Raw genomic sequence first — 23,685 nt, 5'->3', positions numbered from 1 at the left:
AAACTATTCTTTATTGTTGCCAAGAAACCTATATGAATATGTCTGGCATCAATAGGAACTGAGCTTCGTTCAAAGGAAATTTTTACTTGCATCTTTTATGGTAAAGAGTGTCATATGTGACAAAGGTTTCTCTTAACTCGATGCTACTTTTAAAACAATCCCTGAGCATCAAATATCTTCTTCTACAGACATGAAAGGAGTTAAAATGTTTCAACATCAAACAAATATTCCTGTTGCTAAGACTGCCATAAGCAGAATAACCACGATTTCTTTGTTGGCTGTATTTTACAGAGTAGACTAGGTGAATATAAAAGGATTTACTAGGGATGATGATATATTGCTTAGCCAAGTTTTTTTGTTTTCTTTCTGCTCGGGACAGAAGTAAGTGAGGCTGAGCTGTTTTCTCTCAGCAAGTAGCTTGGGCAAAACCTGAATACAACCTTGGATTATGTTGGAGGATATAGTACAGATGTGATTGTTTGAATTGCAAGAATTACAATAAAGGAAGCTGTCTTGACTTCTTTTTCAGGCAAAAGAATGGCATGATAACTTGTGAATATCAAACACTTTCACTCTTTCCCATGGGAATTAAATGACTCAGATCTCATGTATATTCCTAAAAAGCACATCTGCATTACTGGAAAGATTGCAAGGGGGCAGATGGAAAGTGGGTAGGTGAATTGGGATACTTTGAGCATGGCCACGGCACAGTTGGACATATGTATGCATAAATGATATAAATACTATATGTAAGCTCTTGGGACTAAATGTATGTCTATATATCTAAGGAACATATGCATTGTCTTAATACATGACACATTAGCTGAGGACTGTGTATATGAAACCACCTGTACAAATTCATTCACCCTAATTCATTCCTTTGCCACCTTTTCATCTAACAGAAGACCAGGATAGAAAATAGGACTATATTTGTTCATATTGATCCTTAGATTGATTGTTTCCTTCCAGAGCAAAAATAATTCCTCCGTGACAGAAAAATACAGAATCTCTTTCTTCATTCTTATCTTTTCATCACTCTCTTTTCTAATACAAATGGTAACATACTCTACTGACACTCCACAGTTCATCATTTGATGAAGTGGGTGCTTCATCATGAAGCAGCTCTACACCTGTACTCAAGACATGAGAAAAACAGCTTTATCCATGCCATCTCTCACTCCCACCTTCAAGACTGACTAAGTGTGGTAATTCTGAAACAGAATTTGTATCTCTCTATTTTCAGTCAGATAACCAAGAGACGTAAGAGACACGGAACTCATATCTTTGTCCCCATCTACTGCTACAAGAACTCAATGTACGATGTGATGAAATCACACTATTTTTCTGTCCCTACCAATAATAGACAATAATTCAAAGAAACAATGGGAAGCATTGCAGTGCCATTGAATCAGATCTGGTAGTTCAGTAGCTGTCACCCACAAGCTGAGTGAGACAGAAATAAATCAGGGCATCCTCTGTGGTTCTTGTGGTGCTTAGTGCTGCCTTAATAATTCTTATTAAATTAACTTACATTCTTAATATTTATATTCTTAATAATGAAATAATCATGATAACATTCGAATTCACAATATACCCTTAAGAACTTCTACACGGTCATATACTTTAACAGTCTGAATGAAAGATGGCAGAAAACCAGAGTATTTTGCCTTCTGCTGTGAATGATGCAATGATCTTGTCTAATTTGGGCTGTTTCTAGTCTTCCTAGGTTTCATAAGCATTCTTTTGCCTTTAGGTGACAGCAGTATGGATTCCTTAGCAGATGGAATAACAATGAAGGAAAATTCATTACAATACATTACAATGTGCAATATGTTATAGCAAGCTAAACCCAAAGAACAAAGCCAATCTGTTTCCATAATATGATATTGAGCATATACCTACAATGTTTAAGGAGAGCATAAAGAATTATTTTGAAGTGCTGAACCTCAAAGAAGTTGTTTAAGGATGGATGTGAAAAAAAGACTGCCAAAGATCAAGAAGCAGAAGAAAGCAAATCAGATGTCAGAATGGTGGTTACTGCCAAGAAGAGAAGAAAAAACAAAGCCAAGACATACAAAGATCTCAGGAAAGAACTTAAAAAGAATTTCAGAGAGCTATTAGAAGAGACTAGAAGCAGTATTACAATGACCTCTCTGAAGACATCAAGTATGGAAACAGACATGAAAAAACAAGGGAACTCTTCCAAAAGATCTCCAAACTCAGAAACAGATTCGAATCTTAAATTGATATGGTAAAGGATGCCAGTAGATAAATAAATAACCACTTCAAAGAAGATCAAACAAAGATAGGAGGAGTATACTGAAATACTACAGAGATGTCAACATTTAAGATATTCCCTACTTACAAGAAACTCTAGTACTAGAAGAAGTAAGATCAACACTCTGGTCATTACCAAGTAGGAAGGCTACAGGAACTGAACAGAATACCCACAGAAATATGGCAAGTAACAGAAGAAGAATCTGTTAGGGTTGTAACCAAACAATGCTAGCAAATGTGAAGAACAACATATTGGAAGAGATCAGTCTACATAATAATATCAAAGAAAGGAGACTTAAAGTATACAAACAATTGACAGTATTCTTAAATTTATATGCTAGCAAAACAATGCTTAGGATCATCCAACATTCTAGAGCGCTACAAGGAAAAGGAGAAGCCAGATGTTCAAACTGGTTTCAGAAAAGGCCAAGGAAAAAGAGACATTATTGGTGATGCTTGTTGGATAATTGACAAAAATAAAGAATATCAAAAAGAATTCAGTATGTTCTTCACTGATTACAGAAAGGCTTTTGATTGTGTTGACCATGTCCAGCTGTGGAATGTGCTTAGAAAAATGGGAAATCCAGAATAATCTCATTGTCCTTATGAGAAACCCTTACACAGGACAGGAAACCACAGTATGGATGGAACAAGGTGAAACAGACTGGCTCCAGGTCAACAAAAGAGTGAGACAAGGTTGTATACTCTCTCCTTATTTAATCTACTTATAAATTGAATATATATTAAGGTTGAATATATATATATAGAGAGAGAGAGACAGAGAGAGAGAGAGATAGAGATAGAGAGAGAGACAGAGAGAGACAGAGAGAGAGAGAGAGAGAGAGAGAGAGAGAGAGAGAGAGACAGAAAATGAGTATGTCTTTAAAACTGAAGGAAGAAACATCAATAACTGGTGCAATGTTAATGAAATTACTGTGACAGCTGAACGTGCAAATGATTTGCAAACTCTAATAATGAAAGTCAAGGACAATGAAAAAATGGGACTAAGATTAAATACAAGAAAGACCAAACTAATGACAACAGGTACAGCAACTACTGTCTGGAGTTGGGTGGCACCTAAATTGAATTAATTAAATTTAAATTAACCAGGCTTAAAACTAACAATGAAGATACTGAAGTGATGGATAGCTTCTGCCTTTTAGGATCAACAATCAACAATAAAGAAATCAGGAGTCAAGAAATATGCTGCAGATTAGCAATGAAGACTTAGGAAAAGATATTCAGATGCCAGGACATGTCTATAACTGCAAATATGAGAATTGGACAGGCAATGGTTTTCCTTGTGATGCTCTACGGAAGTGCAAGTTGGAGTTTGAAGAAGCAAGATAGTAAGAGTATTGATGCTTTTGAACTTTGATGTTAAAGACGACTCTGAGAATACCACAGATAGCCAAGAAAACAAAGATATCATAGAATAAATCAATCCAGAGTTCTCATTCAAGGCTCAAATGACCAGGATCAAATTATCATATTTTGGACATATTACGCAAATCACACTATTGTGCTACATTAGTAATGCCTAATTCAAGAGTTCTCAAACTTAATAATACTGTGGCACAGTAAATGCTAAATGAATTTGTGTGGCCCTACTGAAATACATGTAAATTTGTCTTGACCTAGGCTACTTTTATTAGCATTTCTGATAGACTGGTCATCTTTAGCTTTTTTTTTTCACCACCCAAATGTTTCCATTTCAAAAGACTAGAAATTTAAAATAATTTATAAAATGATTGAACACTAACATGTAAAATTTTATAGACACCATAGCAGATATATTACTGCACACTAAATTGGAAGTCACTGGCCAGCAGGAAACTAACTACTGATCACAGCAGTGTTGGGTCTAGTGGATGGTTTTTAACAGATGACAAGACCTATGATTTTAGCCACCTCTCAAAACTTGTCTCAGGCTATCCTGTTCCCACTTTGTATGCACAAGCTGATCAGATTTTAAAAAATGTTGTGACCCTCCTATAAGTAGCACATGATTCCCTGGAAGGCAACAACCCACATTTTGAGAAGCTCTGGCCTAATTTAAACACAATGATTAAGATCCAAAAGTACCATTCCCTATATGGAAGACATCTTCCCATGCTATTTTTTAAAAATTTAGCTGAAGTCCTTATACAAAAAAGAAAGAAAAACATTCAAAGCTATACTGCATAATCTCTTATACAAAATCTTGTATATCTCAATATGTTTGATCTAACAGTTTTGCAAAATATAACATAAGACCTTTTGCTAGATTTCCACAGTACACAGAATAGCATCAATGGGGGAATTATTTTTTAACTGATGCAAATCTCTGGATCTATACAACAAACTGCTGAAATATGCATACAGGCAGCAAAACAATACTGAAATGTTTCACCATATTCATGTTTTAATGCTATTTCAACAAATGGAAATGATTTTTGAAGCAGAAATTGTTACACGTCCTGCTGATTATATCTTTGTTTTGGGTTAGGGTCTAGCAAAGGTCAGAAGTGCCTAACCAGAAATATATTATTACATATTGAACCAAAGATGTATAAAACATCTGGTTCAATATTTCATTTCATAAGGTTCTCCTGAGTATCATTTGCCCTCCCAAAATGAGTAAAACTATAAATAATGCAAATCAACCATGAATTATTAATTTGTTACACATCATTCTCAGCTGCACAATTTAGATAAGCATTTCTTTCACTTAACTGTAAATACTTATAAACCGAACTGTTCACATATTTTCTTTGGAAATGGAATTGGTTAAAATTTAAGACAGAACTTAAAGCATTTTTCTTACTCTCAGAACTTAAAGAGTATTTACTTTTTCTGAAGTGGTCTTCAGAAACTTGTCCGCATACAATGGTTACAGCTTTTCTAGATGCTGGCCTAGTGTCAGATATCACTCAAAACTGTGCTTTATTCTAAAGCCAGAATTCATGATCCAAAACATGGCTTGAATTACCAAACACACTAGCAAATAATGGCTGAAAGAGATATATCCTGTTTGTTGGCTCCACAAGCACAACAAAATCCATCCCTGTGGTTTTTGTTTTTGCTTAACAATAAAGTTATACTGTATTACATTACTGTGGTTTGTCAATTCAGAAACGACTTAACCATAAACCATGCATATCTATGGGGCAGGGAGTGGGAGAAGCTGCAATTAGGATGTCTGCAATTTACATGTATGGTGTGTGGTGCTATGATGCACTTACCTCTTTTTCTTGTATATGTCTTTTGTTGCTCAGTCTCATAAGAAAATTATAGTAATCTTAAGAATGTATTTTGGCAATACCACTATTTTCATAAATTTGATAATTGTACACATTTTGTCAAGAAGAGTCCCACATTCTGAAATAAGATGATAGGAAGCTGTCTTATACAAAGCCAAACCATTGGTCCATCTAGCTCAGTATTGTCTACAATGATTGGCAGCAGGCCTGAGCTTGTTATTTCTTGTCTTGCATATTAGCTTGTTTCTTATGCATGGAATCTTCTTCCTGGATTCCTAGTTATTCCATTTTAAGAAAATGTTGATAATGTTGTTTTTTTTTAATGTCCTATCTTCCGGCTTCTACGCTGTTCATCATTCATCTCGTTTACCTTCTCCTACCTTCTCCTAGCCGATAGGTTTCCCTTTCCCTTTCAACTCCATTCCCTTATTGCAGCATGTCCCTGAGGCCATGAACTTTGCCGGCAAACATTTGTGCTTCTTTTTTTACTACAGTACTCTGCACATATTAGGCACTTCCATCAACATATGATTACAATGATTAGTCACTACAATGGAACAGGCAACTGGTAGACAGCAGATAGATCCCTACATCATGCTAAACTAGGGTGACCAACCCATGCTCTATGGGCCACATATGGCTTCCAATTCGCAATCTGCAACCTCAGATCATGTTGCCCCAAATTACAGCAATATGTACAATTGTTAGCGCCACAAATTATAGCATTTATCACTAAATAAAAGGTCAAAATGGATGTACTAAATAAAAAAAAAATGGCCTCGCATATAACATGTAACCACATACTTTCCCTACAGCTTTTGGAGGTCATATTAATTTAAAAATACTGCAACCCTCAGGCCAAAGGTTTACTTCTCCTCTACACTATAATTTGGTTTATTTGGGTTTTTTTGCTTTTGGAAGGGTGCTTATTTTTTTATTACTAAACATATGTATACCTCGCTTTTCTGCTTATAAACGTATTCTAGGCGCCTTACAATAATCTCACTTCAGCTCTGTGGTTTGTAAACCACAATTTAAGGCTTATGATATTGTATGAACCCCTCCAACTGTGGCTTACTCAACAAACCATGACTGAGCAAACCATGGCCAACCACGGCTAAACACAATATGTGATCCCAGTAGAAGTGAAAGAGAGAAGATGGAAAGTAAGAGTGTATTTATTTAAGGGAAGAATAACGCACAGCCAAAAACGTAAAGCACAGAAAATCCTGGCAAGAATACCACAAAAATTTCAAAAGCAACTGAAGAAACAACTGCATCAACAGTCAACACTGGAAACATTAGAATTAATTATTATTACAGATTCAAATGTATTTTTGTTAAAATTCTGAAGAAATATAAAATATTATTATGTTACCTTAAATTTGTCAAGTTCTGCCTTTGAACACGTTGCATGATAAGACAGCACCTGATCCAGAACAAATTGGGTGGGAAAGAAATGGTCACAGGTGAGAACCTAAAAGTTACAGTCACCTTAAGCCATCAAGGAAGTGAATATTACAACAGTTTAGTAATATCTCTGCAACATATATTATCCATGAAACTACTTAAGCCATCAAGGAACTGAATATTATCACAGTTTATTAATATCTCTGCAGCATACATTATCAATGAAACTACTTACAGCGGTGGGCCCAATTTTAAAGCAAAACTAGAATGCCCATGGTCCTACTTCTAGATTAATGTCCTTGGTCCTACTTCTAGATTAGTAAAAATGCAAGCTCAGTATTCATGTGTCTTTTGTGCAATCTGGAATCTCTTTGAACACAATTTCCTCTTAGAAGTAGTTCAATACCATCTGGTGATCTGCCCAGAATCTTCTATTTTTCTTTCTTAAATTGTGTCTGTGATTTTAGCAGCAGTATATTTTCACCTTATTTGCCACTTGAATTTTACTTGTACTACTTTAAGCAACAAAGGGAATTTTTACATTCCTTTCTCTCCTTTCTGTAACAAAAATAAAAAATAAATTAATGTATGGCTTATGAGACCAAAGGAAGTGCCTGATTTCTCAAGTCACACAACTTATGCTACAGGCTTAGGATGCAGCACTAGAGAATTTATTTCATTTACATCTTTGTGTATGTTTGCTAGTACGGCCGTAGACTGTGTGCGCCCTATCTTTACCACAAGGAAAGGGAAAGGTTCCAGGTAAAGATATCTGATATCTCACCACCTGAAATATAGGTGGTGACAGCAGTAACTACCAACCAGCTATCCCAAGAGGAAGACAGGGGCACAGTGTGAAAAAAGCAGAGGACTTTTGGGTGAGGAAGGTTGAGACCTCCCACATTTCATCATAAGGGCTCAGCCCAGCTCCTACAAGGCTCATGTCTTAGAAATTAGTAGCTTATAGGTCCACTTGCCACCAAAATTTAAAACATTTTGAATTTTAAATTATGTCTGAATAAATTATGATTTTTAACTTTATACTTCATGACCAAACCAAGTTATAATTCATTTTATAAAGTGACAAATAATGGTATGGAATTAATATTGCATATATTTAAATGTTCTCCAATATTTTTGGGCGTTTTTTCACTAGAAAAAAAGCCAAAACAATTTTTTTTTAATTGGTTCAAAATTTCCAGCTTCAGAATTTTTCAGAATTTCTAAATTTATGAGGCCAAAAAGAAAAAAAGGATGTGTAAGGAGGACATTATTATTAATTGCCAACCAGTACGTTTATTCAGTCACTGTATGGAACACATACCACAGAAGAAAACCAATCAATATGAGTAAGGCAAAATACCAACACAGCAGAAAGTCTCCATAGTAAAATAAAACATAAGCTACTATAATGATTCATAATAATACACAGTGAAAATATGAGTCTAAAATACGATAGTCTGTAAAGGAAAAATGCACATTTTTATTAAAACAAAGTATCTAAAGCAATGATTAATCTACAAATTGAGCTCTTAAGAAGTCAAAGTAATTAGCCCTGGGGCTGATTATGTCTTATTTTCATTTTGGCAATGCAAAATTTGCCTATTGTGGTGGGTTTCATGTCTTCTAAAAGAAGATTCACATAGAAATTATCTGACCTTCCTGGGGATTTATTTATTGGGGCAGAATATAAATAGATGTAACATCCCCGTAAAATTTACAATATAAATAATACACATGAAATGGCTTTGATCTCTTTGTCACTGCACGGGCAGGTGCACTCAATTCATGGGCTTTTAGAGCATTTGTCATGCAACAATGCAAATGGTAAGATATTGTGTCTGGCTTTGAAAAATGCCATCCTTAGGCTGGGGAAAGTAAAATTCTGCATTCATTTTGCTGGTACCCAAATGCCCTTGTTTACTCAATTTCTGCCATGTAGAGGCAGCTTCTTAGCTTCAGCTTGGAACTCCATATCCTTTATTCTTTGGGCAAGTAGTTGTTTAGCTTAGTCATAACCTGGAGAGATTAGGAACGGTGAGCAGAGGTCATACTGTGCTAACTTCTGCTCTACAGTACAGTCTGTTGCCAAGAAGAAGAGACGTTATCTGTAAAAACTAAAGGGGTCAGCCCAGTTGGAAAAAACTGGATTTTCAATCAATAGTTTATCATCATCTTCAAGGCCATTACCTGGATTGTGGGCATTCCTGTCTCAAGTCTTAGGGGGCCACAGAGATGACCTTGGAGAACTGATCCAGAATGCACAAGTGCAGAAGAACCAGTGTTAAGCCAAGGGAGGCAGGAAAGTATTAGAAAGAGACCCAGACTGGCTCCCCACTGACAGCCCCACTAGGTAGACCAGACCAAGAAATCAACTCCCCAGGGAAGCTAAAACTACTTTTACTGAGATTGGCTATAATAACAGAATATTGCAAGTTCGATTGTGCCGAACCTTCTTCTCCTTCTTATAATTCTGTGAGTTAGGGAGGTGTCTGTGCCACTTCCAAATGTTATCTTCTTGTTCTGGGCTTAAACAATGCTTCAGCTCCCTTTGCCTAGGTAACAGTTCCTCCATATCTCTTTGTAGGTCATATTCCTTATTCTTTATACCCATTGGCTCCCTGGGCTTTTAAAGAAAGGGAAGGGAAAACGCAGGCAGACTTGCAAGATTCTGTGACTAGAGCCTGTCTCAATAAAGTAGAGTTTAGTCTTCCTGCGGAGACAGTTTCTGATCTAGTCTATCTCGTAACACTGGCTGGATGTAAGAATGTGTAACTGAAAAGAGTTAGGTGGAAAGGCAATAGTCCTAATACATATGCAGGTACTGAACTGCTGTGGTGTGAAGGGACATAGCATTCTTTCAACCAGCCTCATAAAAGGCTTTAAAAAACAATACCTGATTTTCAATTATACTTACATCAAGAGCCACAGATTGCTTTGCCCAGGACTTTTTCACTTGGTCATACATTATAGTATTATTGATGCCCAAGCCACAAAATATAACAAAAGCCTAAAAAAAAAAAAGTCTAGCTTTAATATAGGTAATTTCAAAATTTAGTAATAATGAATGGCATAAAGAAAGCAACATTCTGGTTACTAGGATGTGCATGAATTAGAAAACACATACTGTCTGAGCTCAGAACAAAACAGTCCCACTTGAATGCTTTGTTCCAGCCACAGGAAACAGTGAAAACAGTGAGGTTCTTCCTTCCCAGGACCATGAGATTACACAGAGTGGCGGTTTATGCAGCTACTGGCTTGTCAACTTGCATAAAAATTAGCCAAAGGTTTATTTTGTTTAAAACCCCAAAAATAAGAAAGAAAGTTGAAGTTTCCTATACTGTAAAAGCTTCAGGCATTCTTGTCCAGGGGGTAGGGGGAGGGGGCATTGACCGTTTCCCTATTTAATATGGGTTTTCTTACAGACAGCAACATGTACTGTCTCCTGACACCCCTATTCTTATTTTTCAGTTTCAATAGGAAGTTTTATCTTTTTTGGCAGCCTGGCAGAAGCTGGCTTATGAATAAACACATCAATAAACAAATACACTTCTGCTTGCTGGAATGAGAACATTATTGAAAGAAAGACAGTACGTACCGCTGTGCAGGGAAAAAGTCTTACAAGGAAAACACTAAATTGCTTTCCTACACTGCTGCTTAAGTTTATTTTCTAAATCTCTCAGTCACTCAGAAAAAGAACGAGAATGAGTCATGCATGTATGCTTTATCAGAAAAAAACCCTTCTTTTTATTTCTATTGCCAAAGGAACAAATAAACTGCACCACAGTCTGCATCAACATTGCACAGCAACATGAACAGAGCGAGCACACAGCAAAAGTCAACAACCAGCTGAAACCGACCAGTACAGACATTTTGTATGAATTGGGTGCCATACAAGCTTGTTATATTGTTGTTGTTGTTGTTGCTGTTGTTGGTTGCATGGTCAGCCAGATGTTTAGACTGGATTTGGCATTTTTATCCACCTATCGAGTCCTTCCCAAGGACCTGGGATAGGCAGATGTTGTTTGATGGTGTTAAAGGTATCGTTGCAGGATGTAAGCTGTTCCAAGTAAAGTTGCCTTTTGCAATTGACTGATGGTGATTTTGTCAATGCTGATGGTCTTCATGTGGTGCTCCAGGTGTTTTGGGATTGCACCCGAGGTACCTATTACTATTGGTACTATCTTTGCTTTCTTTTGCCACAGTCGTTCTACTTCTATTTGCAGGTATTTTGTTATTTTCTCCAGTTCTTTCTCTTCTCTTCTGCTGTCTCCATGTATTGCCATGTCCACTATCCAGACTTTTTTGTCTGTCTTATCAACAGTTGTTAAGTCTGGGGCGTTGTGTGGCAGGTGCTTGTCTGTTTGAATTCTAAAGTCCCAGAGCACTTTAGCATCTTCATTTTCTATTACTTGTCTGTTTTGTGTCCCACCAGGTCTTGCTTGCAGGCAAATGGTATTTCTTGCAGATATTCCAATGCACCATTGTTGCTACTTTGTCATGCCGTTGTTTGTAGTCAGTCTGTGCAATCTTCTTGCAGCAGCTGACTAGGTGGTCCACTGTTTCTTCAGCTTCTTTGCAGAGGCAGTATTTGCTGTCTGTTGTTGTCTTCTCCATTCTGGCTTTGTATGTATTTCTTCTTAAGGCTTGGTCTTGTGCAGCCAGAATTAGCCCCTCTGTCTCTTTCTTCAACTTTTTCTTGCTTTTAGCCATTGCCAGGTGTTGTTATCTGATTTGCCTGCTAATTTTTTTGTGTACTAGCCATGTAATACTTGGCTTGCCATGTTTCTTTTCTATTCTTCATTTGGTCTTTCTTGTAGGCCAGTTTGGTCTCATCAGTATTTAGTAAGCCTTCATGGTGTCCTAGCTTCAGTGCATCTTCTTTATGTCCTTCAGATATTCTTCTAACACCCTTTTTTCTTCTTCTTGGCTTAATGGTATTTCTTCTACTGAGTTTGGACTTTAAGATCTTCTTCATTCTTCTGATGTATTCACTACTAACCTTCTTCTTGACTTCAATGTGCTTGATGTGTCAGTTTGAAGGATGAGCAGGTATTTGTAGTGATCTTCATCCAGATTCTTGATGTTATTTCCACTGGGCATCTTGATTCCTTCAGTTTTCACTATTTTTCCCGTTGATGGTAAGTCCAGTCCAAACGCCATTGCAATATCTTGGCTGTATATTCGGACAGTGTTGAGCAGCGATCCTATTTCAGATGGTGTTTTTCCATACAGCTTCAGAACATCCATGTAAAGGAGGTGGGATGGCCTGGCAGACATTTTTGACATTTTACAGCCATGGCCTGACTTACTGTTGACAAAGGTATCGATGCAATCACAAACAGTAGTAATGATAGCGAATCTCCTTGAAAGATTCCTCTCTTGATATTAACCTCTCTGAGTTTATTACCATTGACCAGCAACTGTGTCTTCCATTGTGCCACTGATCTTTGCATAAAGCTTCTGATGTTTCTACTGACTCCTGTTATTTCTAGGCACTTGATTATCCAATCCTGTGGCAGGGAGTTGAATGCCTTCTTGTAATCAATCCAAGCTACATTTAAGTTGGTCTTCCTTCTCTTACAGTTTTCCAAAATCATCTTGTCAATTAGGAGCTGATCTTTTGCTCCTGTTGTTTGGCAGTTTCCTTTCTGCTCAGAGGGAAAGAGCTTGTTTTCAGTTAGATGGTGCTGGACTGCATCAGCTACAACACCAGATAGCAATTTTAAAATTGTTGGTAAGCAGGTAATTGGCCTGTAGTTGCCTGGTGCTGCCCCTTTGTTGGATCTTTCATTATCAGGTAGGTTTTGCCAGATGTTAACCAATCTTCAATTTCACCTCCTTGCAGTATGTTGTTAAACTGGCAATGAGTGGCTGCAGACTAGTCAGATGTTTCAACCAAAAACCATGCAGTTCATCTTCACCTGATGCTGACCAATTCTTGATCTTCCTTGGCCTTTTCTCCACCATTTCTGCTGTTATTTCAAGTTCTTTCATTTCAGCTTCTTTTTTATTCTTATCTATCTCCTTTATCCAAGCTGCATTCTTGTTGTATTTCTTTGGGTTGTCCCATAGCTGCACGTAGAACCGCACGGTTTCTTCTTTGTCAGGTGTTTACTGGTTCATTGCAGTCTCTCCATTGATGGATTGGTAGAAACATTTCTGATTTGACTGAAATTGGAGATTATGCCTTTAGTGTGCAGTTCAAGCTTTGTATCTGCTGATCTTTTTGGCTATGGCTGTTATTTGCTGCTTTATTATTTCCAGTGCTTCCTTGATCTTCCTTGTTTCTCGGTGATATTTCTTGATCAGGTATTCTTTGGTCTTTTTGTTCTTCAGCTTTTCTTTCATCTCTTCTGGCTTGCTTGCATCTGATCTTAGCATGCTGATCTTATTTTCCAACCTGATCTTCCATTTTGGTGGGGCACTGTGTGGCTTTTTTTCTTGTATGTTGATTTTGTATCCAAGGTATTCAGTTATAATTGCAGCCATGCTATATATCAGTTGGTTTGTTTCTTGCAGTTTGCTGGTGCTTGTATTTGATATTACAGTATTGACATCTTTTAATACTTGCGCTAGCCGTTTTTTTGTAACAAGCTTCAATGCAGGCAACCTTATTCTGTTGTTTTTGTGCTGTTCTAGATGCTCAGTTATTCTTTGTTTCAATTCCTCGTTTTTTAGTTAGAGGGCTTTGTTCTTTCTGAGGAGAACGCTCTAATGTCTGAACTACTTCTGGCAAGGCTTTGATTTCTTTGCCCTGGGTAGACATTTGCAGTTCTTTCAATTCTACTTCTGTGAATACTTTATTTTGTACTATAAATCGACATTGATCTGCTAGCCTTTGTTCTGTTATTTCTGATTCTGGATGCTGTTCTTTCCAGAACTGGTGCATTCTTTTCAGATATCCTCTTCTCATTGGACTTGATTGTAATATCAAATCATTATTTCTTTGTTTTCAGTCTTTGTATATTTGCGACTGATAAACAACTTTTCTTCCAGTAGTTCTGCAGCTTCTGGCCCTGGATGCTCAGCCAACAGTCCTGAGTCCTGTAGCCCACTTGTCACCAGATGTCCAGGAACTAGAACACTTAGTGCGATCCTTGTTGATCCGGGCGATGACTGATCTGGTTTCTGTAAATTATATCTCACCTTATTGTTTATGGGAGAGATGCTTTTCGTCTGGCTCCTCTGATGAGACCTATCCAGTATGGTTGAACCCCTGGCATAGCTCTCATCCTCCTCAGAGCATGCAAGCCACACAACCCCACTATTGTTGTTGTTGTTGTTGTATGTGCTCTACAACCTCCACAAACAACAGGGCATGAGAGTATACAAAAATGTTAAAAAGCACCAAAAGCTCAACAAGCCAACCAAAGATAGTTAATTTTTGTTTTTTTAAATGCGCTCAAAAGTTCCAAACAGCCAGCATCAACCAACAAATCAAACCATCATAGGGAACTTTTTTGGAAAAAAAGAATATTATGCTGCTAGCTCGCTAAGCTTAGCTGTGTGTGTCCTCTCTCTGTATGCTCTTCTATCCTGTTGATTATGGACCTTACAGGGTGCCTTTAAAGATGAACATGTACTACATTTTTAAAGGTATCCCAAATATCTACAGCACACAAGAGCATGCATAGTGCACACTACACCTGAATTCAAGAAGACAATTGTATTAGTATTCTTTGCATTTACTCTCACCAACTCTTACTCTTTGGTGCATCTCTCACTAACAGCAGTCAAATCCAGAATGGCTCCCTCAGTTCCCCCTGTGTCCCTAAATGGCTACTGCTTTACACCAAAACTCAATCTCTCAAATCATCCACGACAAATCCCTGCTGATGTACTGGCTCAAGCTGGAAAATTCAAACATAATTTTGAATTGGAGATGGTAAGACAACATTCCAATTGCAAGAAGCAAGACAAAATTCTGGAACTTCACAGACAACTCAGAAGACTGCTTGAAAAAGACACATTTTATTCTGTTCTTGAAACAAACATTAAAAAGAGGCATCTTTTGTTCTGAACATGACTGTTTTCCACACTGTTGACTACTGTTAATCATTATCTGGGCCACTCATTTTTTGAGCACTTGAGAAAAAGAAATTTGTTTTCACAACCTAATTGGACATGGAATTAGAATAATGAAAAGAGTAGAATTGAAGAATTATCTTTTGATCAGAATCTGCGAGTGATCATTGAATAATTCTTAAAACTTAATTCTTTAATAAGGAATTTAATTTGAGGTACTGTAAAGTTTTATAAAACATTATCACAAGGCACAGTATTTATATTATAAGCAATGGCAAGATTATGGTGCTGATTGTATGCAAATACTGATGGAATTATTACATTATCAGTGTTTAATATGCAAGCATAATTATTTATTTTTTAAGCCCAAAGTTTTCATTTATTTGGAAGAGCAAAATTTGGTGTGCTTTCAGAATAGTAGATTCAATCTTCCACTTTAATTTTATTATTCAATTGTCTCTTTGATTATCACTTGTACAAATGATGAAAGCAGACATACAGCACCACAGGTTCTAAAAATATCTGCCACCACTACTAAACTGAAAACCAGGTAATCCAAGAAGGATCTAGTAAGTCTTTTTATTTGCAACACATGTTTCAGGAAGATGTCATCTATAGAACTATATATGTGGCATTCCATCCTAAGTAATTAAACTGCATTAATTTGACATGTCTTACCTCAAAGAGTCGCTGATCAGCGTCATCAAAAGGCTTCCCATCAAGTCTATTCAGCACTTGAGCAACCCCTTTCCAAAGAATTAGCAAACATAGTTGATTTTATATTTTAAAGAAAGGTTGTGTATTTACAATGATAAACATAGATACATGAATAAATTAGCAAAGAAGAACTGCCATAGAACAAGAACTCATAATTCAAAAACCACAAATTGTTATTATTTATAGTATAAATTATAAATGCTATTATACCAAAAGCATCTGATACTGGATTATTAATGTATCATCAAAGCTCTTATTCAGCTAAATGAAACAACTCAAATACTAGCTTTTTTCCTACCATGTTGGCTGAATTAGATTTAGCTCTGAGTGTCAAACTTTGTGCCAATCATTATACAACTATTCCATGTCTTAAGATAATAATTAATTTGAAACAGAAGCAATCTGTCATTTGCTGATCTTCTTTTCTTCCTAATCCTCCCTTCACATGCTGGATGAATACTTGACACTTCAGAAATAGGCTTTTGTTTGTTTTATTTTTGCAAGCAGATTTTTATTTATTTTTAGTATATTACTACTACTACCACTATTACTACTACTAAGAATAAATTAAAAAAACAGCCAATAGTAAAGCTTTGTCATAATTCTAGCTTGTTTCTATTCACATCTTTTATGTCATTTTATATTGACATGAACAATATCAATATAAATTTAATTTGCAAGTCTACAAAAAAACAGTTTTAATTATTATTACCGCAATAATTAATTCACGAAGAACTATATCACACTGGATTAACACATATTTTACTTTTAAAAGGTATTCTTAGTATCTTACCAATTATTTGGTGACTGTTATTCCATATAGGTACACAGAGTACAGATTTTATATGAAAACCAGACATCTGATCAACCTAGGACATCAAAAACAAACCTTTATAGCTACCATAATATAAGGTTTAGTCTTAATCCAAAAGGTATACCATCATTTCATTGAATATTAAAAAAAATGCTAGATTGAAATGATAACACAATTATATAATTTTCAGGAAAAATGATATGTACCTACACATCTTAATTGAAGGCATCTCAATCTGAAAATAATGTGAAGGCCTTGATGTTCTGAAAAGCTTTTCTGCTTAGACTCTGCTGATCCTTCTTTTGTTTTGTATTTTAATAGTCTTTGCTGTTTTTTCATAATTTTAAACAATAATTTACAGTATATGGAATTCAACATGTGATTTTTGTTGTGCTGTAAATCAAGTACTAGATGGAACAGTTACTAACAAATGTTATAAATAAGCTTCCAAAAATGCATAAACACATTTCAGAAGTAAAATATATCATAAATTTACTTGCAATTCAATGTAGTGCAAGAAAGGAACAGAGAAGCAAAATCTGATGGCAAATACCAGTTCTTAGCTTTGTTTTATTTTAATAATATCTGTTATTTTTATTAATAAAGAAATTTTGTCTTCAGTAATAACTCTTCCTAAAACTTGACTTTGGAGATTAAATATCAATGACAATAGAATCAAGAATTAATTATTGCTTCTTATGCCTCATAAAAAAATTATTCTTTCTCCAAATAAGTTAAGACAGCATTTTAATTAATGCACTCTTTAAGTAAAAGTGAAACAAAAATTAATCAGTTGCATTACATACTAATCAAAAGAGCATATGAGAAATTGTAACTCTACATTCAATAAGAATATTATATGCTTTATTTCAGCATGCCTTTTGGCAGGAAATATTGCCTAGGCATTAATGATACTTTCTGAAAAATTATCTCCAGCAGTTTCCCTGTTTAGAGCTTAGAGTTTGGTTCTGAGCATTTATTTCAAATATATGGGATAAAACAAATCTATTATGCAGCCTTTTAGAGACATTCCTTGATAGACTTCCTACAAACAGAAGACTTTGTAAAAATTTCACTTTTGCTCCTTTGGCTTTGTGTATGGATTGAACTGCTGTGAATTCTCACCTAATTCTGCATCTTGTCCACACCCTCAAAAAGACTCAAAGAAAACTATTTTAGGACTCTGCAATAATACGTCATTGACTGGAAGTAAATGGCAGACACGGAAGGTTTGAATAAGGTAAAGGAGTCAAGCACACCATAACTGTAGGGGATTTTGGTAGTTGCAGCATCTACTGTTAAAGTCAATTGTGTCTGATACTCCTAAGGAAGTACTGAAGGCTAAGAAACTGTGAAATGGAGCAAAAATTCACAGACTGATTTGAATTAACCAGGCAATTATTTGGATACAAGGTTCCAATCCTTATTCTAAGAATGACTAAATCAAATGGAGAAAGGGTTAATTCAGAAGGCAAGTCTTCAAGAGTGTTGGGGGGAGGTCAAAATGTCAGGACGGTAGTCATGACCATGCAATTGAAGCCCCACTCGTGTACATGTGTGTGACTTCAATACATGTACAGAACGGATTTGGCTTCAAACACGTGGTCACAGCTACCATATCAACTTTTTTGACACCATGAGGATGCTGCTATAAATCTTGTATTTTCTTCCGAGTTTGTGATCCGTTGATAAAAGGAACACTCAGCTAATAGTATACTTGCTAAACATGATTAGCTATTAAAAAGCTCTCTGAGATTTTGCGTATCAAAAGAATATAGAATGGAGTACTTGTATAGGTAGATGTCTTACTTCTGCCTCAAAGCGAGGATCTTGATAAACATCGCTGTTATTCACTGGAAGGCCGGTGGAAGCTACAAGTTCAGCAATGCTATTATTTACTAGCCAGTCTGAATAAGATGCTGATGGTTTCTCCAAACTGTCTTTGAAACTATTAAAAAGAGCAGAGGAAGAAAAGAATGTAGTCGCTATTGCTTGGAGGCCCACTTTAATATGTATGGAAACCATCATCTTGTATCAGGGTTACCCTAAAAAATTCAGAGCAGCTTAATTACATTTAGATAACAAAAAATTGGGCAGATAAATTGTATTTATGTGCTCCCAATACTTATATCTGTACACAACTGGGGTAAATTGTTGAGGTGACACAGAAAGGTGATTTGCATTTTCCTTTAGTTATGCCTTTTATTCTAGGTCCTTGAGAAGGACTCATTAGGTGGATAAAAATGCCAAATCCAATCTAAACATTTGGCTGACAGTACGAATAAATAATAACAACAACAACAACAGTATCTATACAGAAAGAAATGGTTCCTTGCAATAGCCAAGATAACAGCAGACAGATCTAACCATACTGCTACCACTGATAAGGTTTACTGAAATGAAACTTCACTCCTTCAGATTTTATCTTTAGCCTGATTTAGTACAGGGTTTTTCAGGATGGATTTCATTGAACCCTAGGGTTCCCCAAGAACTTGATATGCTTCCATGAGAGACTTGTCGGAGGGGGGAAGATTCACTCAAAGGCAGCCAATTTTCTACCGCTAGAGCTTTGCCTGTTGATCAGAAGTTCCTGGATTTTTTTTTTAAATGAACAGGTTGTGGTCTAAAAAAAAAAATTTGAAACCCCTGATCTAATCCATAACCTGCAGGGAACCATAACCTTGGGTCTTCCAGTAACCAAAAAGGACAGACATAAAAATTCCTATACAGAGGCCCATCCTTTGCAGCTCTTAGTGTTGAGGACTACCACACAAGGTGAATATTCTGCCTCTATAACTCAGTTAGCTTGAATCAGTCACATATCTCTGGATCTGTAAAGGAGCATGAACTCAAATTCTTAAATGCTCTGGTTCTTTGGCTATGTTTGAAGATGAGTTTTTTTTCATCCCTCTTTTACTTCTACTATTCTTGAATGCACAGTCTTCTAGAGTCCACAGGCATCTGCTTTCTGCCTGCCAGTTATTCCAACTTGCAGCTCATATTTTTCCCAGACAAGCCTATAAATAAACCCTTGAATGACTTACATGAAACCCAGTATTCATGCAACTTTTGCAAGTGTTGAATGGTAAACACATTTTCCCAGCAACATTGATTTGTCACCATGAAAGGAAGACATGGTACATTCCCAAAGCAATCTATCCTTTGTTGGGTGGAGGTGGGTAGGGGGAAAGCACTTGCAATTTTTGTTTTTTGGCTTATCTTTAATATTTTATTTTTCTTTTTGCTATTATTTACCTTACCTAAATATAATGGCATCTGGAGTGTTCTTAGTACTGACTCAAATAAAGATGCGGTATCCTGATAATTTGATTTCTTGGATCCAGCCAATAAAAGCTTAAATTCTTATCTCCCCTTTACTCTTGTTTTCTTTAAACTGTTTTCTGTCTTGGTATCACCTTTTTATTTATCTCACTGAAAAACACTACTGATCTCACAATTCCACAGAGGCAAAGATCATAACAGACACATACAGGTAGTCCTCGACTTAAGACCACAATTGGGACCGGAATTTTCATCACTATGCAGTTGTAACGCAAGATGTCACATGACCACATCGCTTAGCAACAGCAATCCTGTCACAGCCCATTGTCATCATTAAGTGAATTGCACCGGTCGTTAGCCAAGGACCCACTCCAATCCAAGCCATTCCGGGCTTGGTCCCTTTCCAGCCTTGAGCCTCAGTAAGGTAAGTGACTGCCTCCAACCCCCCTCCAATATGCAGTAATCCTTGTGTGTTATGTGGAGCTATCAATGTGGATTGATAGCTCCACGTAACACTCAAGGATTACTGCATATAACTAAAGAAATGTAAAAATAACATGAACGCCAAACATTTCCTATGCAAACAATACAAGAAAAATTACAGTAACCGAAGCCAGAAGAGTCCAGAATCCCCAATATGGTATGAGTGTAAGTAGAACTGAACTGAAATGAGAGTTCTGTTTCTCTGAGAGAAACAGAAAGAACTACTTGGAAAAAAGGGCGGTTAGAGGAAAAATTACATGGTTATGGCAAATTTTCTGGGTTCAACACTACTTTGCAGAGAGGAAAATGTTTTTTGTTATGTTAGACTGAGTGGCAGTCAGCACAGTTCTCAGTTTATGTTCTGAGAACAATATGTCAGATTTATTTCTGGACTCTTATTTCTACATAAAAGTTAGAAGCAAATTACATGCTAAATATTCTTAAGAAGTATATAAGCCAAGCTAGATACTACAACAATATCACAATTTTCCCAAGTTTCAATGAACCCTTAGATCTGCACCTTTTATTTTATGCTAAACATACCTTTATTTCTTTCTACTCCTGTCCTTGAAATATACTGTGTATGAGATACAGAGATCTTATATAAACATGGCCAACTAATTAAGTATTAAAAATCCGACTTTATTTTTTAAAGTGGTGATTCAATTAGTACTCATCTTGTACCTTCAAGGTACTCCCATATTGAAGCTGCTGGGATGGGGTGGCGGGAGAGAAGAAACAGTCCAAAGTTTTAAACTATCATAATAATGTTTATGCAGCTAAATAATATTTTCAACGCTAAAAATCAAATACAAATAAGCCAAAAAATGCATGAAAGTTGGCTGGAAGGAAGAAGGCATCATTGCTCTTCCATTATCACATCGATCGACCTATCAATACTGTGAAAGCATCTTCAATTTGTTGAAGCTAAGTAAGCATGGATCTGGTTAATAAACTGGATGAAGTCCATAGGGAATGCCAATGGCAGAAAAGGACTTAATCAAATCTTTTAGATCACTGTTTATTAAAATAACATTCCATGTAATCATGTCACAATTGTGCAGCTGTTTCCCACATAATAGAAATGTAACCAATTATACCATCTGAAGAAGAATATTTTCTGTTCTATAACATACTGAGTTTAAGTGCAGAAAAATATATAATACTCTTACAACAGCAGAACAAAAGTGAACAAAATTAGTTGTTTGTAACAAATGAAAAATTGTGCAATTAATAAAAAAAACCTCTAATTTGTATTTCTAGGATGAAGGTGAAATAGCTTTTCACAGACAGAATTCTGTCCTATAATCAAAGTTTATTCCTAAAAAGAAGATTAATATAAAAGAATAAAGTCTAACCCATTTTCTGTATCAGCAATGCACTTTGGAGACATCAGTTCAAAGGATTTGGTAAATTTCACCTCCTGTCAAGGTAAAAAAGGTATACATGTCATACATTGCAAATTTATTATACAACATTAGAAAAATATATAATCTCATTATAAAAGATAAACACAAAGTACCCTATCTATGCTCAAAGCATAAAATGCGCTCTTTTAACCCTGTCTAAATAATCAAGAATTAATTGAATCCTAAATTAGTATATCATTCCAAAGTGTGATCTCAAAATCACCAAGTTTGTCTTGAGTGTTCTTTGGTCACTTGAACACCTCCATATAATGTGAATAGTGAAACATTTTCATAATACTTTCCTTTAAAAAAGTATTTTAAGTATTCTTTCTTTACACTCTACACACTCCTTTTCTTCAACTGTAGCACTTAAAAAAGCAGATATGAAATTCCCAGGCAGCGTCCCATTCCGTCAATCACAACCAAATCTAAACTTAGCCTAATTTTAGCAAGCTTCCTCTACCCTGTGCTTTCTAACTACCCCTCTGCCCTAGAACAACTTGAGAATCTATGACCTCAATATGGAAATTCCTTACAATCACTGACACAATATATGATCAATACCCCAGCTCTTATCATAAAGGCCCATGGAGGGGGGTTAAGTGACGAAACATGTTTTGACATCACAATGCAAACCCCACGATTTACATGCCTGTATCAGATATTAGGACAGAAACATTAAAAAGCAGGATTTTCATCATCATGTTATTGCACACATATAATCATTCCTTTATCACCATGGTTGCTGCAGACACCTATGGCTTTTATAGCAGTATTTTATTAGGAACTGTGATACGTTAATGAAAGTTTGGAGTATTGAGTGAACATCTGGGGCTATGTAGGACTGCCCTTGAAGACCACTCAGAAGCTTCAAGTAATCCAGAAAGTAGCTGTGCAGGCAGTTATGGGCATGCCTCAATATGTCCATGTGACACCCCTGCTTTGCAAGCTGCACTGGTTGCCACTTTGTTTCTGGGTGCTGGTTATGACCTATAAAGACTTACATTGCATAGGGCCTAGTTATTGGAGGGACCACCTATCTCCCATGGTATCTGCCTGGCCGATTTGAGCCAACAGCATATTAGTGCACTCCAGGTTCCTTCAATTAAACAAGGTCATCTGTCAGGACCCAGGAAGCACAATTTCTCTGTCACAGTGCCTGCCATCTGGAATGAAGTTCCCTCTGAGATCTGGATAGCTCCCACCCTGTTGGCTTTCCAAAGGCCTATAAAGACCTGGCTTTTCTCCCAGGCCTCGGGCTAGGGTGGCTGGTGCCCCCTTTGCAGGATGTTAGTCATTGGTGGGATGTTTGGGGGGTTGCTGGATTCACCATCTTGGTCTTTTCTTTTTCTTTGTTTTGTTGTGTGTTGTGTTATATTATTTTTGTATTGTTTGGTATATTGTGAACACCCCAGAGTCATTTGCAGTTTGCCGGCATCATATCAAATAAATAAACAAATATATAAATAAATTGGAGTGTATCAAATTTAATACTGTTTGAACTAATTTGAAGTAGCTCTTAGGATGCCAATCAGAGGATTATTCAGATATGCCAGGGACTGAAACCTGGGATGTTATGTATGTCCTAACATTGAACTATGACTACAACGTCCATATTTTCTTGAAAAGGGAGCAAATCTGAAAGAGGTTCATAAGAATTAAAAAAATTAATTTTTATAACTTTGCTTTACAAAGGAAAATTCAAGAGCAAAACCAAGAAAATAAATACAGGTAGTCCTCGTTTAACGACCACAATTGGGACCGGAATTTAGGTTGCTAAGTGATGTAGTTGTTAAACAAATCATCACATGACCGGGCCCAATTTTACCACCTTTTTTGCAGCGATCGTTAAGTGAATCACCGTGGTCGTTAAGTGAATCACTTGGTAATTAAGTGAATCACACAGTTCCCCATTGATTTTGCTTGCCAGGAGCCAGCTGGGAAGGTTGCAAATGGCAATCATATGACCCCAGGACACTGTAACTGTCATAAGTGCAAGCTGGTTGCCAAGCGCCTGGATCGT

General features: G+C 36.4%; 1 protein-coding gene across 1 annotated transcript in view; it reads right to left on the bottom strand.

Annotated features, from left to right (window-relative positions):
* PDE11A (phosphodiesterase 11A) overlaps positions 1–23,685 on the bottom strand; it is a 174,766-nt gene that overhangs the window by 76,459 nt on the left and 74,622 nt on the right. Inside the window, exons 5-10 of the mRNA XM_088135821.1 lie at positions 21,612–21,676; positions 18,298–18,436; positions 16,468–16,543; positions 15,636–15,703; positions 9,847–9,939; positions 6,898–6,948 (exon numbers count right to left, since the gene is read on the bottom strand). Coding sequence (XP_087991947.1) covers positions 6,898–6,948; positions 9,847–9,939; positions 15,636–15,703; positions 16,468–16,543; positions 18,298–18,436; positions 21,612–21,676 — 492 coding nt within the window. The remainder of the gene's footprint in view (positions 1–6,897; positions 6,949–9,846; positions 9,940–15,635; positions 15,704–16,467; positions 16,544–18,297; positions 18,437–21,611; positions 21,677–23,685) is intronic.

Source organism: Python bivittatus, unplaced genomic scaffold (genome assembly GCF_059951505.1).
Source record: "Python bivittatus isolate LINGU-HERP-01145 unplaced genomic scaffold, Pbiv_v1 ctg000200_np1212, whole genome shotgun sequence".
Lineage (NCBI taxonomy): Eukaryota > Metazoa > Chordata > Lepidosauria > Squamata > Pythonidae > Python > Python bivittatus.
The sequence above is the reverse complement of the archived record's forward strand: the minus strand, read 5'-3'. Positions and strand labels throughout refer to the sequence as shown.